Raw genomic sequence first — 18441 nt, 5'->3', positions numbered from 1 at the left:
CCCAAAGCTCAAGCAACAAAAGCAAAACAAAACCAAAAATAAACAAGTGGGATCACATCAAACTAAAAAGCTGCACAGCAAAAGAAAGGATAAACAAAATGAAAAGGTAACTGACAGAGTGGAAGAAAATATTTGCAAATTACATTTCTGATAATGTAAGAAACTCATACAACTCAATTGCAATAAAACACTTATAATACAATTAAAAAATGGGCAAAGGACATGAATAGACATTTTTCTAAAAATGATATTCAAATGGCCAAGAAGTACATGAAAAATTACTTAACATCACTAGTCATCAGGAAAATGGAAATGAAAAACCACACTGCAATATCACCTCACACCCAGTAGAATGGCTATTATCAAAAAGACAAGCGATAAGTGTTGGAGGGGATGTGGAGAAAAGGTAACCCTCGTGCACTGTTGGTGGGAATGTAAACTGGTGCAGTCAACTCTGTAAAAAGTATAGAGGGTCCTCAAAAAATTAAAAATAGAACTACCACGTGATCTGGCAATCTCACTTCTGGGAATAAATCCAAAGGAAATGAAAATACTAACTGGAAAAGATATCTGCACCCCTGTGTTCACAGAAGCATTATTTACAATAGCCAAGGTATGGAAACAATCTAAGTGTCCACCGATGCATGAATGGATTAAGAAAATGTGGTATTTACAATGGGATTCAACCATAAAAAAGAAGGAAATCCTGGCATTTGTGACAACATGGTTGAATCCTGAGGGCATTATGCTAAGAGAAATAAGTCAGACAGAGAAAGACAAATATTGCATGTTCTCACTTATATGTGAAATCTAAAAAATCTAGATTCACAGAAACTGAGATCAGATTGGGTGGAGGATGGGTAAAAGGGGTCAAAGGGTACAAATTTCCAGCTATAGGATGAAAAAGTTTGGGGGTGTAATGTACATTACAGTTACTATAGTTAACAATACTGTATTGTATATTTGAAAGTTGCTATGAATGGATTTTTACAGTTCTCACAACAAAAGCTGTAACTAAGTGAAGTGATGATGTAGTAACTAACACTGTGGTAATCATTTTGCAATATATAAAAATCATTATGTTTAAACCTTAAACTTACACGATGTTATATGTCAATTATATCTCAAAACAGCTAGAGGTCAAAAAAAAATGTTGAAGGGATGACATGGGAATACAGAAATTAATTATATATATAAAAAAAAGAAAAAGAAAAGCCCTACAAAACTGAGAAAAGGAATGCAGTAGAGAATTATGACACCATGTATGAATCTCTACTAAGTATCTTTTGAAATCTCAGTGAAATTGAGTTTTGTAAAAAAAAAAAAAGCCCTGAAATTGACCTAAGAGGTAAAAGAAAAACTGAAAAGACTAATAATGATGAAACAAATGGAAATAATTCGAAATTCTACTAATTCTTCCAAATTTTCAAATAGATAACATTCATTTTATGAATCTGGCTGTAATGTTAATTTTGAAAACATTAGAACAGGCAAAAAATTAACTATAAAATATTCTAATAGATGAACCATGCCCTAATTAAAAATGAAATTCTAATAAATTTAACCCAACAGGAAGTCAAAGGATCCAGTAAAGTTTATCCCAAGAATGCAAGAATTATTTAATATTAGCAGTCTAGTTAATATACATCAACTAGTTAAGAAAGCAAAAGCTGAATATAAAAATATATAAAAACCTGAATAGATGCTGAAAAGGATTCTGATAACATTTAACTACCTTTCTTTATGAAATCTGCTAGAAAACAGGCTACCTTCTCAGAATGATAAAAATGATCTATTTCAAACGTAACAACCAATATTTTACTTAAGTATGAAACAGAAGAGTCATTTCCATTAAAAGCAGAAAAGACAAGGATGACCACTCTTCCTATAACTATTTAACACTGTAGTGCCGGTTTTAGTCAGTACAATCAGACATGATGATATAAGAAAATAATGGCATAACTTTTCGAAAGGAGATGACTTGCAGAAAACGATTATATAACTAAGCGAATCCTAAGAGTGAGACAACTATAAAATGTTTAAAATCAACAAGAGAGGAACTTCCCTGGTGGCGCAGTGGTTAAGAATCTGCCTGCCACAGATCAGCTCAGTGCTTTGTGACCATGTAGAGGGGTGTGATAGGGAGGATGTGAGGGAGACGCAAGAGGGAGGAGATATGGGGACATATGTATACGTATAGTGATGCACTCTGTTATAAAGGAGAGACTAACACACCATTGTAATTATACTCCAATAAAGATGTTTAAAAAAAGGGGGGGAATAAGAAAAAAGAAAAAAAAAGAGAAATAAGACTTAAAATAAAATTGAAATAATAAAATTAGTATATTTAATCAAAAATAAAGAATCTGCCTGTCAATGCAGGGGACACGGGTTCGAGCTTTGGTCCATGCCATGGAGCAACTAAGCCCATGCGCCACAACTACTGAAGCCTGTGCACCTAGAGCCCGTGCTCCGCAACAAGAGAAGCCACCGCAATGAGAAGCCCGTGCACCGAAAGGAAGACTAGCCCAACTCTCCACAACTAGAGAAAAGCCTGCACACAGCAACAAAGACCCAATGCAGCCAAAAATAAATAAATAAATTTATTTAAAAAAAAAACAAACGAGAGAATTCATTAAAGTACCTGGATACAAAATATAATGGGGGGAAGATTCTACTCAGAATAGCAACACAAAAGTAAAATACCCCTAAAGGTAATGTCTGGGTATCAGAATAAATAAAAAACACTCCATGATTGTGAATGGGAAGAATGATGATAATAAATGTGTTTATTCTTCCCATAGGAAAGTTTTATTGCAAATCAAATCAAAATAGCAATGGGATTTCGTTTTCTGGAAAACAACAGCATAATTCTAATCAATAACGTGTTTCTGGAAGACAAAACAGGCGAGAACATCTAAGAAAAGAAGAATGTGTGTGGGTGGGGTGAGGAAGAAGACTGAGCCTATCAGATACTAAATTATTAAGCTACAATAAATTAAACAGTAACATCTCCACAAAATTGATAGACCAATCAATAGAAATGAACAGATAGCTTTGAAACAGCTTAATATTTGATAAAAACAATATCAAATCAGTGGGAAAGATATGGATTATTTAACAAATTATAGAAATAGACTATTTTCCAACATTCAAGGTGGTTCCATTTCTCATTCCATAAATCAAAATGCATTCCAGAAGGAATAAATATAAAATAATTACCACTCTAACCAAATACTTAAAAATCTAGAAGGAAATGTAACAATGTTTAATTGATTTCAAGATAGAACTCTCTAAGCACAGCAAACAATTGAAGAAATTAAAAACAAAAAGATTGAGAGATATAATTACTACATAAAAATGGGTTGTTAAACAACCTGTAGTTGTTGAAAACTGAAGACCAAACGACAAACTAGGAGAACTCCCACAATAAATACAAAAGTTAATCCTTAACGCATATACATACGTAAAAGAGCTCTTACAATTAAGAAAAATTCCTAAATAGAAAAACAGAAAAAGGACACTAAGAGAGAATTTAGAAATTTTTTACAAATATATGAAAAATATTAACTTCACTAGTAATTAAAAACTATAAATTAACGAGATACCATGATTCGCCCCTCAAATTATAAAGGATAAGAAAATGTCATCAATATCTTTTGCTGGACAGGCTGAAGTTATACAACATTGGTAGGATTAGAAATGAGTACTTAATGGAAAGCAATTTTATATATGGCCTGAAAAAAGTCCTTATGCTTTGACCTAATAATTCTATTTCTAGGAATCTATTCTAGGGCAAGAAATTAAAAACAACTCAAATGTCCAAAAATCATAGAACTTGGTGCCATAGAATTTTTTTTGAAGAATATCAAAATGGCTGAGAAAATGCTAATATAGAGTTTTTTAAAAGACATAAATTACTATACATTACTATGATTCCAGTTTTGTAAAACAAACAAAAATCATACATATGTCTATCAAAAAGACTGAAAATATATAAAGAAATGCTAACAAGTCTTATGAATAACAATAGTTTTGTTTTATATTTTCTATAATCAAAGAAATTATACATTATTTAAAAAAATTATTCTGAGAAAAGCTAAAAACAACAAAAACCAGTTAGGAATGACAGGAAATGAATAAAAAATTATATTTTTCTATAAATTTGGTAGTAAAAGGCATGAAAGGGATGTACTATAGCTTGAAAGGATAGTAACTGAGGAAAGTTTTGTTTTGTTTTGTTTTAAAGGCAGATAACAAACATGCTTATGGTAAGAGAAGTAAGTAGAAATACAAGATAAAGAAGGGATAACTTTTTGAAGATCCTACACCAGGCTGAGAAAGTAGGAAGCAGAAGTATATAAAGAAAAAAAGCTTTTCTGATGCGGAAAGTGAGCAAGAGAAGATGGCTCAATACAGAAAATTTTAAAAGACGAAGATGTAAGGCCTATTTGTTTTGATGTGGGAAAGGTCTGAATCATCTTCACTTTGCATTCCTGTAGAATAGTGATGGCAGGGTGAATGGCTTGTTACAAACTAGTTTCCCAATTGTCAGAATCACTGGATTTAATTAATGAACATATGTGACTAACCTGTGTTAAAATGTGAATGTGTGGAGGAAGAAGAAAGGTTAAGAAATACTGTTCTAGCAGATTGTCTTTTCACATAGGTCAAACCTTTGAAGTGAATTCTTACGAGGTTAGAGTAGAGATGACCTTTTGACTATAATGCTAGGCTTGAGGAACAAAGAAGTGGTTTATAACAATTACTCTGAGAAGTAAAGTAAAAGTGAACAAGGGATAAAAAATCTGCCAAACAGCAGAGATGGCATTGTTGAAGTAAAGGTGCATGAATATACAGTAACTCTCTATATCACACTGGTTTGATAATTTTCTCTAGTAATATACTGCTGCCCAGGAGTAGAGAAAGCAGTCGTTAGGAATGATTCTAATTAGAGAACTGGTTATGGAAATATATATATACACACACACATATATATGTGTGTATATATATACTTAAGCAGAAGAACAGTTTTGAGGGTGCAAGATAAGGCATTTTAAAAATGGTTGACAATATGTGAGTTTGCTGAACAGAAAGGTAAGTGGAATCAGAGCTGGGTGGACAAACTGACTGTGGGAACAGGAAAAGCAAAAAACTGAAGACAAAAGTATAAAACACCAGTCAAGTGTTTATTATTTATAGACAATCCAAAGATACCAAACATTTAAATGCAGCTGTACGTTTTTCTAAAAATGGTATTTCTAAGGTATATATCAATGAAAAACAGTTTCTGCTCAGAAAGTTATAATTCAACAATACAGTATTATTCACACACAAACAGAGAAATAGCTGACAGGTGACAGAGATAAACCTGAAAATTTCCCAACAACTTACCACTGTCTTGAGTCCAAGTTCCTAAGTTCTCTAAGTAGTTTTTCATTTTTCTTCAAGAGATGAAAGCTCCTCCTAAATAGAGAGATTTATAAACATTTTCATCACGTTTGCAGTGAACGACATGACAGTTCTGGAAATACTTTCCAGTCTACTCATGCAACTCTTATACTTTTCTTGCCTTTTCATACTTCTAACACAAAGGAGAACAGACCCTAAAAAAAATGTAAAGAATATATGTCATTATTTCTACCCAGGCCCTCATACATTTCTGCTAGTGGATCATAATCTACTGGCCACTTAAATGTTTCCTTGCAGATGCTGTGAGTTTCCCAAACTCATATTCAGGAAAATGGATAAAAATACTTATAGGTTCCTTCTCAAGAGTTTCATAAAAATATGTGAGAAAGTTGTTCCTCACGAGAAATAAAATATTCACAAAATCTAAATCATTACCAAATAAGGATGTGTAATCCAGATGGAATTTGTTTTTTTTTCTTGTTTTACATTATATGTATTTATCTACACTACAAAGCAGTGTGTAAATTTTACCAAATACATTACATAGGTGCTAAATTATGTACAAATTATATTCATGAAATCAATGCTTGCTGTGGTAAAATATAGCTTCCCATCTTTAATTTTTCTCAAGAGACAACGTATGGACCATTCTACAGCAAAAGAGAGTAGAATAAATTTATATTAGTGGCAATTACCTGTATGTGGACATACCATAAGGCAAATTGTTTTCCTGATATAACATGGCTTTCCCATAAGGCAGAGGATACGCCCTTCTAATAAATGGAAGGGTTTAAACCAAGTAAGATTATAAACACTAGGTAAGCAAGTAGAATTCCAATTCATTGCTTCACATGCATTTGAATTACTTTAAGATTTATGCATCCAGTGATATCTGAGCTCCCCTTCTACTACAAACTGAACAAAAACAATACATTCAATAATGCCTCTTCTTCCACTTCCCTACAGCTTTTAGTATCATAGAAATTTTAAAAATCAATTTTAAAGATAAATTTTAAAATATTTTTAATATTTAAAAATATTAATAATGCTTTACACTAGTGTACAATTTTAGTATTTTATGTACATTATCTAATTTAATTCTTACCATCATGTGAGGTAGGAGTTATTTCCTCAATTTGCAGACTGTAACCCGAGGCTCAAAGTTTAAGTGACTCTAACCTGGATCTTTTGCTTTAAGTCTCATGCCCTTTCATTTAACTCCTACTTAACTTACTTCAAAACTGTGTGTGTACTGCAAGTTTTCAATGAGGTTTTGCAATATGCATAAGAGAAAACAAAATTTAAAAAAATGAAATCCAGATTCTTTTCTTGATTTGATGCTAAATCCTGAGTTAATTTCTCTGATACAAACAAGAAATGATCATATCGCTGTTTGTCTAAAAAAAAAGTTAGGCTTATGTGCCATAATAAGAAATATACATTTGGGCTGTGTCCCCAGTTCCTGACACAGAGGTCCTAAAACCCTTGTAATTTCCTGAGTGCTGGAGGTAACAGGAGAGTCTTACACAGACCTCCTAAAACCTTTGGAATTTCCTGGGTAATAAGAGCATCTTTTGTTCTAATAAGGTGACTCTTGGTGGTGTCCCGGATAACTTCAGGATGGTGCCTCATCACCAGAAAGAGCAAGCCATGATTAGGATCTTGAAACTTTCAGCCCCACCTCTGGGGAGAGAGAGGAACTGGAGACTGAGTTAATAATCAATCATGCCTACATGATAAGATCTCTGTGAAAATCCCTAAATTATGGGATTTGGAGAGCTTCCAGGTTGGTGAACACATTCAGGGTGCTGGGAGGGTGGCACACTGCAACTCCATAGGGACAGAAATTTCCACACTTGGAATCCTTCCAGACTTTACCCTATGTCCCTCTTCACCTGGCTGTTCATCTGTATTCTTTAACTATCCTTTGTAATAAACTGATAAATGTAAGTAAATGTTTTACGAATCATTATAGTTAATTTTCATACCCAAGAAGGGGGTTGTAGGAACCTCTGATTTACAGCCAGTTGCCCAGAAGTATGGGTGACCCAGACCTGCAATTGATGTCTAAAGTGGGGGGCAGTCTTGTTGGTCTGAGCCCTTAACTTGCCTGTGCTAACTCCAGGTATTGTTGAAACTGCTTGGTGTGGAAAACTCACACATTTGGTGTTAGAAGTGTTATAAGAAAAAACAGTTTTTCCTATTAGCTTACATGAAGGTTGGAAAAAACAAGATTTTTTTCAATTGTATGAGCTATGAGTTCTAAGTCAGATAGTTATACTAGTCATTATGAAAATGTTAAAGTTAATTTATTACATTAAGTTATCTTTTTATTCCCTTGCAACCTGATTATGATTCAGTAGACGCAAAAAAAAAAAAAAAAAAAAATCTGCCCACTGGTCAAAGAACTAATTGGTAGGTAAAATTTAGTGAGGGAAACAACAGAGACTAAAATGCTGATCATAAGATGAATAAGACTGATATTTTTTTAAAAAAGGAAAAATTTCTCCTTTATTCTTACCTTTTGTCCCAGGAATTCATTCCCAATATACTAAGAAGCAATCTGCAATAATAAAATGCTGACTGAGGTTTCTGAGGTGTTGGTTCATCTTGCTCCACAGCTTTCATGTTTAAGTCATTAAAGTGTTTCTCAACAAATTCTTTTTCCTCTGTATGCTGCTTAAGGATAGCGTTAATAACATCATTTTCCTGTTTTTCAGAAATGCACACAGGCTGTGGAGCAGGAATATTAAGTGAGACTCCAGTCCTCTGTAAGCATTCAGGACTAGTTACACCTAAATACTGCAAAAGCTCGTCAAGAACATCTTCTTCATCTCTTATTGTATCCCAAGTTGGTACAGTTTCTCTAAATCTTCTTCTAAACTGGAGGGAAACCCCATCTTTAACTGTTATATCTTCTAAGCATTCATGAGATGTAGAAGGCTCTTCTGGCTTCTCTTGGTGAGACAATGAAAGTATAAGAGATGTAGGTTCTGACAAACCACTTACAAGAGGTGGTCCATACAGGATGGCAGAATCCCATGAATATTTTCCAGAAAGATCACGTACTATAATCCTGACATTTGAATTGGCTGATGCAAGGCCAGCAGATAAACCTCCTCCAGGTATACTCTCTTCAGATCTGATCTGGATACAGGACACTAAGGTTGTATTGTTCAACACAAAGAACTGAATATTTGGACTCTCAAAGAGTTCAGGAGAAAGTTCAGTGCTTTCACTGTAATGATTGTCGTGATTTTCACACACCTGACTTGTTAACATAGCAGGACCACCACTCATTGGATAATGGCCCAAGTGATTTACCAGATGTGTAATAACAGTGCGGGCAGCTATAGAGATTAATCCTTGTTGCATTTGAGTTTTCACTAGAAATAAAAAATATAATAAGTGAGTGGGAATACTGCTGCTTCCTAGGAAGTCATATAAGAATGAAACATTAGACAACAAATGCGGATTCCATCACATTATCAAAATCACATTCAAATATTTGAGTAAATATTAATATTTTCAATTTAGAGTATGTACTACAAGAATGATAACGAAGAAGAAAACTGTTCTTTGATGAAGTTTTGTTCATTTTTATAAAAAAGCCCTCTTTGAAAATTTTGCTTATGGATTCATAATTTAAACTAAGGCTCTTAAATGTACATCATACTTTCAAAGAAGGTTCAAAAGTGTTATAAATCACTTGAAATCACTTAGCACCCAGATTAAAAAGTCAATGAAATCCAACTGTTAAGTTTCTTATATTATGAGGAGATTCAGAAACATAGTTTGCAGCATGCCTTAAACGGCATTTAATTACGGCTTTTATGGATGACGTAAAAGTGTCAGAAAAAAGTGATCTTTCACTAAACTTTAGGAGTCAGGATCAATTTAAATAGTGAGTCAGTGTAGCCAGCATATGCCAAGGAAACTTTATTTTAAAGGAAAAAATATTTTATGGCCTGCTTATTTTTCTAAGGCATTAAAGAGATCAGGAGCATATCTATATGAGTAACTTAAAAACAAACAAACATAGGAAATGGTAAAAAGAGAAAGCTCAAAGAATATAGTAGTAAGAGGCCTGAAGAGGCAAGGTGCCTAATGTCACGACCTGAAGGAGGAGAAAAAGGAGGGGAGGGTGGAAGGAAGACAAAGAATACAGAAAGAGAGTAAAGGGAGAAAGGAGGAAGTGCAGATAGACAATAACTTGTCCAAGCCCACTAGCCAAAGACTGCCAGTGTGATTCTATAGAGGGTTGATGTGGAAGCCACTTATGTAATGAGTGGTGTCAGGAAGTGGGGACAACTGGGTTAACTTGATACTTTTCATCTAGGAGGTGGGAGGAGAGTTGTCATTAGTAAAGACGTACTAATCATTCATGTTAGAAGAGGGCGTTCAGTTGTGTGTTTGTGTGTGTTGATAGTGTTCTTGTCTGTCTTATATACAAGGTTACAGAATAATCATGTCTCTGTATTGTTCTACCACAGTGATATTGTCTGAGCATTGTTATATTCTGAAAGTTAATCATTTGGGAATACTATGGCCTAGCTACCAGAATAAATATAGATTTGAAAATGTCCTGATGATCAAAGTATTACCTACATAAAATAAATTCCTTAATTTCGAGTGTACTTTGTGATGAATTTCAGTAACTATATAGAATTGTATAACCACCAACACAATCAATATATAGTAAAATTCTCACATCAAAGGAAAATAAATTTTATTTCATGTAAATTATACCTCAATAAACTCAACTTTAGAAAGTTTATAAGGGAACTAGGTTGTACACTGCTGATATGATTACTTAAAAAGAGGCAAGGAAGAAGAACAATGTTATATTTTCGAGGTTGTAGCCCTCAAGATTCAGAACCGACACCACTGGGTACAGGCAAAGAGTCAGCAACAAATCAGCTGCTATGCCATTAATACCAATAACATCTTCTCCATTATTCCAACTCTAAAAAAGAACTGTTTTCTGTGGACTTTGGTTGATTTTGAAATGTTACTGAGTGTTAAACTTTTAATCTTCCATAATCAAGTTTTATTTTACATACATGTATATATAAACATTTTCAGTTTACTTAAAAGGTTCCAATTACATTGAGCTGTTCTTTGATGATAGTATGGCTAGCTCTGAAAATGAGCTATTCAACACTAGATAACAACACTAAATGATTAAACTTAACTCAATCCTACATTTTCAAGACCTATTATGGTAAAGTAAAAAGATATGCCACTGAATGATGAGAAACAGAGGGGTGATTTGAATCTAGTACCTGCTTTTGCTTCTCTAATTATAACTTAGATTTTAATGAGTGTTCACACTGTAAGAGGCCTTGCAGATAATCTAGCCAATACTTCTCATTTTGCACTTGAGGGTTCACAGAAATTCACTGATTACACTTAAAAAATAAATTAAGATTTCAGAAGTAGGTAGAAGCATTTTCTTTCCTAAGCTGCTTCTCCAAATTCAGGAGAGAGATATATATATATATTTATATAAAGGGATAGAAACCTCTCAACTTGTTAATTTGGCAGTTAGGTTTATTTGGATTTATTTTTGAATCGTAAGCTACAGAACATACACATCTTTCTTCTATATATCTTAGATATAAAGAAACATATGAAATTCTCTAATGTAGAAATTCAAAATGAAATTCTAAAATAACCAGCCTTGTGAGAAAATGCAAAATGAAGATATCGATGCTTCTAAGGCTTTGTGTAACTAGCATTCATTTAAAAAAGTCTATTCAAGGTTGTCTTTTCATATTGTCAGATTAAACAAACCCTACAGCATTTGCAGCAAACCCGTAATTACTGATTATTATGGCATACAAAAGCAGCAAGACATAAAAAGCTGCTGCAATTCACTGCACTGTAATAGAACATGCAGAGGAAGTTAATTTTGGCAAATGCTTTAAATATGAGCTTTGCATAATATGTATAGGTGAAACTATAATTAAGACAGAATGAATTCTTTGGAGCCTCCTTTCAGTCTGACCCTGCAAATGATGACTTTTTGCTAATAAGACTACTGCCATTTGACAAAAAGCCAACTTCACTACCTTGCTTTATTCTTTAGTAAATTTAATAATTACAGCTACTCCTGCCAATAATTCTCAAATCAGACTTGTTCAATCCAATACTGAGCTTATTAGGGACACTCTATGTTTAGAAATCTTTGGCCAAAAAAGTACTTGAAGATGATGAAGCATGCCTTAGACAAGGGCACAATGATTAGCCATTTCTGCCACATTAAAAAAAACCCACAGCATGTAGTCACTACAGACCACAGAATCACCTGCTGCTAGCTCACAGCTGTTCCTAAAAGGTTCTGCATTTATCTGGTCCTTAATACCTTTAAGAAAGTCCAAAGGGAACAACTTTAATACATTTAGAGAATAGCACCCTACAGAGTATTTGGTATCAATATAAAGCTCATCTGTTTAAAACCTTTACACCTTTCTGTCTTTTACAGTGACTGTTAATGGCACAGTAAATTTGCATGAAATACATTAAAACTTCCCTTTACATAAGTAAACTATTTATTTCACCGTTTAAGAAATACACTATCCTGCCCTGAATCAAACTTTACCATTTTACACCTTTAAAAATGCAAAAAGCAAAGAATATTTTCATATAACTTTGTCCTTAAGTAAAAAAAACACTGTATTGTACTATGCCAAATCTAAAGAAATAATTACGTCACCTGTATCAATTATTGTCTGAATAATTTTTCCTATATTCCTATTTCACTTGTATATATGTGTTCTAGACAAATTATCAGCTATTTGTGATCAACCCAAAACCCTAGCCCTGTTTCCTTGATGTGTAACTTTATATCTTCACTTGCATTCTATGTCATCAATCCATTACCACCGCCACATCCTAAATGTTTTAATCATTTATAACTATTCTGCCTTTAAAAATCAAACTCTTCCTTGATAGTTTACTCTTTGACCACAACCTCCTAGTCTAGTGATTTCCCAATTTTGTTTTGTAGAGCCTGGGAGAGGGTTGTTGCAGATGAATGGGAGAGAAGTCAGCACAATCCCTGCTGCAGCTCTACTTTAAAAAGTTTTACAAAGTGGACTTCCTTGTGAAATTTATTTGAAGAGGTTCCACTGCTTAAAAACTCATTTAATAAACCACTGTCCTAACATACTGATATGCTCTGTGGTTCTCAACCTTGGCTGCATATTAATCACCTGCAAGGTTTTAAAAATCCCAGCAATCCCAGATCAATATATCAAAATCTCTATGGATGGGACCAGACATCAGTATTGTAATATGCAGCCAAGGCTGAGAATCACTGTTCTAATTTGTTATTAACAACCACATCTACTTTCTGCATCACCTCTACTTTCTTCCAGCTTATTACCCATTTCCTAGCATCAGTTCAATCCTTACCAACCCTAGATTCTATAACTAAACCATATATCAACATTCTGAAAGCCATTGTTCCCTTGTATATCTGCCAGGTCCACCTTACTGAATGTTGACTGGTGCAACCAAAATTTTGCAGTTTCCATTTTCTACTGGGCCCTCAGTAACTTCTGTCAGTCCCCTTAATTTACTTCCACCTTCTTCTTTCTGGTCGCAGAGGAAGGGCTAATATTAACACCTAATCTTTCCAGCTCACCTCTCAGGAACTTCACTCTATTAATGATCCCCTTACTAGCTTCCTTCTCAGCTTATCATTGAGTTTAACTGTCTTTAGAACTCCTTTAATCCCGAATAATCTTTTAACTTATCTATTGTTTTATCATTTTTCTTTGCTTTTTTAAAATAAAAAAGTCAAGCTTTTTAAAGAGCACTTTTGACAGATGGCTCTACTTCCTTAACTTCTGCTTGCTCTTCAACCCACAGCCATCCACTTCTGTCTCCTACTTTTCTGCTGAAACTAAAGTAGATATATTTGTCAGTCTTTTTGTACTTGATATCTTTATCATTTAATACCATTGGCCAGTCTTTAAAAAAATCTTTCTCTTCTCTTTGTTTCTGAGAAACTACTCTCTCCTGGTTTTCCTTCCTTTCCAACTTTTTCTTCTCAGAATACACACACCCATGTAAATACATATTCCTAACAAAGACCCCTCTGCTAAGACCTAGATCTGCATGTACAATCAATTGTACTAGATCTAGATCTCTTCATATGAATATCCAACAGGCACTCTGAGCTAAACCATTTCCAATACTGCCGTCCTGATTTTCCCTCCTAATCCTTTAAACTTTCTCATATTCTTAGTCTAGTTTAGGGAAAATATAACCAATTTAACCCTTTAGCAACTCTTGCTTGGACTATTGCAACAGCATCATGATTGGTCTCTCTGATTCTGAGTTAACCACCCTAAAATCAATCTAACATACTAGAGATCAGCACACTTTTTCTGCAAGGGGACAGAGAGTAAATTATCTTCAGCTTTATGGGCCATGCTATCTCTGTCCCAACTACTCAACACTACTATTACTACACAAAAGCAGCCATAATGACACACAAATGAAGAGCATGCATGTGTCTCAATAAAACTTTCTTTATAGAAACAGGTGGCAGGCATGGGCCATAGTTTGCTGACGCCTATAAAATACTACTATCAAAGTGCTCTTAATACTAATTTTATCATGTATATCAGTGGGCCCCAACCTTTCTGGCACCAGGGACCAGTTTCGTGAAAGAACTTTCCCGTGGATGGGGGGTGGGGTGTGGAGGGATGGTTCAGGCAGTAATGGGAGCAATGGGGAGCGGCAGATGAAGCTTCACGTGCTTGCCCGCTGCTCACCTCCTGCTCTGCGGCCCAGTTCCTAACAGGCCGCAGACCAGTACCAGTCCGTGGCCTGGGGGTTGGGGACCCCTGATGTATATCACCTCCTTAAAACCCTTCAGTAATTGCTGGGTTCCTCTGGGCTACCCCTGTATCTTGAATGTACTTTTGTTTTAATATGTACTCATATCATAAGGTTACTTGTTTATATCTTTCCCTTTTATCAGAGAGTAAACTCTCTGAATGTAAAAACAATGTGGTTAAAAAACTTATCAGAATAACTTAGAAGTATAAAGGGAATGTCATCACATATAATCTTAGGAATTGTGTATCTGAAGTTGTTTCTTAAACTAAAAATGAACTTAGCTATAACGTACATGTCAAGGTAAACAATTACCAAGTAAGATATATTATCCTCCAGTATTTCTACCCAGGCCTCAAATCATACCTTGGGAGAACCCAAGCAACAATACTGTCCTGAAGAGAATTCATTTTACCTTCTGTTACTGGCTGGAGTTTAGAAGATCGTTCCGAATCAGGAGAGTGCAGAGGTTCAGGCTCTTTTAGGCTTTCCAAATGCATAAAAGGATCATAATCTACAGATGCCAAATCAGAGAGGCTTAATGGAAAATACCTTGGATTGCTAAAACACTGAGATCCATAAACACACCCATGTAATACCTGAAAATACAGGGGAAAAAACATACCAAGTTTTCCTTTTAAGTGAAAATAAATACATAAAGAAAAAGGAGAAAACAAGTCAACTGCTAATACAAGTACTTGACAAAAATTTTAAATATTTAAACACTTAGCTCTTCAATCAAGGTAAAATTTAATCTAAAAAAGAAGAATGAGCAAAATTTAACTAACGATTCTCATATTCAACAAAGACTTCTTTCAAAATTTTGCAATGAAACAACAGTGTCTTGTAAGAAGTACTTTTTAATTATCCCTAGTACCATAAGATAAATCTATGTTCTTAGAAAACACCTAGCTCAGAGTTTCCCTGGTGGCGCAGTGGTTGAGAGTCCGCCTGCCGATGCAAGGGACACGGGTTAGTGCTCTGGTCCGGGAAGATCCCGCATGCCGTGGAGCGGGTGGGCCCATAAGCCATGGCCACTGAGCCTGCGCGTCCGGAGCCTGTGCTCCGCAACGGGAGAGGCCACAACAGTGAGAGGCCCGTGTATCGCAAAAAAAGTAAATAAAAAATAATAATAATAAAAAAAAGAATCTGCCTGCCAATGCAGGGGACACGGGTTCAACCCCTGGTCCGGGAAGATCCCACATGCCACGGAGCAACTAAGCCCGTGAGCCACAACTACTGAGCCTGCACTCTAGAGCCCGCAAGCGACAAATACTGAGCCCATGTGCCACAACTACTGAAGTCCGTGCGCCTAGAGCCCGTGCTCTGCAACAAGAGAAGCCACCACAATGAGAAGTCCACGCACCGCAGCTAAGAGTAGCCCCCGCTTGCCGTAACTAGAGAACGCCCAAGCACAGCAAGGAAGACCCAATGCACCCAAAACTAAATTTATTAAAAATAAATACCTAGCTATAAAACAATGAAAATGTAATACTAAGAAATGTTATTGCTTTAGGTTTTAAAAACCCTTGGTTACCAAATAAATAATAAAGCAAAGAAGTTTACCTTATAAATACAGTTGAGGACAGATTTTTCTATTTTATCATTTTCTGCTCCTGTTGCATGGACTGGTTGGAGCAGTGTCTTTAGAGGTAAGGCCATGATCCAGTCCAGAAGGCACAGAAGTAAGGATACCACCAACTGAAACAACAACAAAAAAGATCATTATTATTGTAAACTCATAAAATAAGAGTTAAAAATTTAACAGAAATTCACCAACTTATCTTTCGTTTTCCAAAATGTATTTCAGGAACTATCAACTAAGTTCCACCATTAATATTTACCTAGACCTAAATGATTTTAAGATGTATATGAACATTACTGTGGGTTTCTCCCTTATATTTTAGGGCAAGCAAGCAAGCACAATGAAACCTTAAGCATAATAAAAACAGGAACATTAAAATTATTTTTTTTTAATTAATTAATTTTTGGCTACGTTGGGTCTTCATTGCTGCACACAGGCTTTCTCTAGTTGCGGCGAGTGGGGGCTACTCTTCGTTGTGGTACGTGGGCTTCTCATTGCAGTGGCTTCTCTTGTTGTGGAACACAGGCTCTAGGTGCGTGGGCTTCAGTAGTTGTGACTCGCGGGCTCTAGAGCACAGGCTCAGTAGTTGTGGCACATGAGCTTAGTTGCTCCATGGCACGTGGGATCTTCCCAGACCAGTGATTGAACCCGTGTCCCCTGCATTGGTAGGCGGATTCTTAACCACTGCATCACCAGGAAAGTCCCCAAATTATTTTTAAACAAACATAAAAACACTGAGCTTAAAAGACAACAGACATCAATTAGCTATTCTTACGTAATGCACAAGAAATGGAACACAAATGAAAGGTTTTAGTTCATATGTATTATAATCATTTCCACATTTCTTTTCTAATTTAACACCTCACTGAGCAACCTGCCAGAAAGACTATCTTAACCACTTTCTGATACTCTTACTAATTACATTAAATGAATTTTTCTACTGGATACGTTTAAACTGATGGATGTTATAAACAAAACACTGTTACCTAAAATGTAGAGTAAAACAGCAGTATCTACGTGGTCCATTTTATTGAATAAAGAATCACAATTAGTACCATAAAAGTGTCAATCAAGTAGCAATAAGAGATACACTGATCTTTAGAATCAAAGACCAACTCTCCAACTCAAAGAGTAATGCTGGCCTAAATCTCACAACACACCCTCCAGAAGAACAATAAAGAACAAAAAGAACCAATAAAATATCACAAAACCCACATCCTCAGTATAACCAGAAAACAGAACATTCAAAATTCAATTATCTGTGAGTAGAAAATACACACAGCAAATCCAACAAGCTTTTACCCATTCTCCCACTGCAAGCTCTCATGAAGAGTGAGGGTAGTTTGGGTAAGCTGTAAAAGGGAGAAGGAAACCAGGTACAAACCAAAAAACCAAGCCCCCCAAAAAAGGTCTACCCTAAGTGTGAGAATAATGAAAAACATGTACTGGTAGATAGAGTACTGAGTAGAAGGAAAGTATTTAAAAGTACTGCAGGAAAGGTAATACTTCGGGGGAGAAAAATGTTAAAAGGGAATGGAGAGACACCTTGTGGAAAACATAATGTGAAAAGAAAAATGAAAAGAGAAATTTAAGACCTTGCAAGATTTTTACAATTTTTTAAAACTGATGGTTCTGTAATTCCTCTCCCACCTTAGTGTCATCCAATGAAAACACTATACTTTGTTAAACTGCCAGAAGAGGGAGCTCTTGAAATAGGAATCTTATAAACCACCCCAAGCCACCAACCTTGTCCACAGAAATGCAGACAGTCTTCATCTATAAAAAACTACTATAAAAAGAAAACAAAAAATGAGAATCTTAAGCAATTCAGCTGATGAAAATTCCTGCCCACCAAAACCAATAATGAAGCAGAAGAAAACTATAACACAACCTTCTAATCTAAATTAAATATCGTCAAATAAGCATTTAGGTATAGGGGACAACAAAAATCCCATCTTAAATCAGGAATTTAAAAAACTAAGAAGAAATAGACCAAAAAGGGAAGAATTGATTCAAGTCAGGAAAGAAAACTAAAAAATGATAAAATGATATTAGAAATGAAGCCCAAGTTATAAGATGCCTAAGGAAGAATAAGTTAAAAAAAATAAAAAGAAAATTTAATAAGGGGTATTGAATAAAGAGAACAAAAGTGAGACAAAGAAAAAGGTAAAAAATGTCACAGAGAAATGACTGGAATGGAAGACAGAAAAAGAATATCCTATTCATTTAAATGTGGAGTCCCCAAAATCTACATATTGACAAGGCCTACCAGATCCAGGACAAACTGACCTGCAATAATCAACTCTAATACATATCCTGGTAAAACTTGAAAAGTAAGACCTAAAAAAATAAATATATGTGTGTGTGTGTGTGTGTGTGCGCGCGTGTGTGTGTATCTCCTTAGAGCCTCCAGGGAAAAACATGAAATAACTTACAAGGACAAGAGAATAAAAATGGCATCATATTTCTCAAAAACAGTATACAAGCAAGGCAACATTAAAAAAAATAAAAACCTCAAGGAAAATAAGTGTGAACCAAGGATTCTTTTCAAGTATCTACTTGAAAAGTAGCTACTTTTCAAGTATCTTGTT

At 34.9% G+C, this 18441-nt stretch overlaps 1 protein-coding gene across 6 annotated transcripts in view; it reads right to left on the bottom strand.

The window, feature by feature from the left end:
• RALGAPA1 (Ral GTPase activating protein catalytic subunit alpha 1) overlaps positions 1–18441 on the bottom strand; it is a 221418-nt gene that overhangs the window by 58865 nt on the left and 144112 nt on the right. For all 6 annotated transcript variants that reach the window (XM_079912214.1, XM_079912215.1, XM_079912219.1 and 3 more), the window contains exons 31-34: positions 15832–15966; positions 14681–14864; positions 7934–8798; positions 5395–5466 (exon numbers count right to left, since the gene is read on the bottom strand). In XM_079912214.1, coding sequence (XP_079768340.1) covers positions 5395–5466; positions 7934–8798; positions 14681–14864; positions 15832–15966 — 1256 coding nt within the window. The remainder of the gene's footprint in view (positions 1–5394; positions 5467–7933; positions 8799–14680; positions 14865–15831; positions 15967–18441) is intronic.

Source organism: Stenella coeruleoalba (assembly GCF_951394435.1).
Source record: "Stenella coeruleoalba genome assembly, chromosome: 2".
In the NCBI taxonomy this organism is placed as follows: Eukaryota; Metazoa; Chordata; class Mammalia; order Artiodactyla; family Delphinidae; genus Stenella; species Stenella coeruleoalba.
This window is presented reverse-complemented; position numbering and strand designations above follow the sequence as displayed.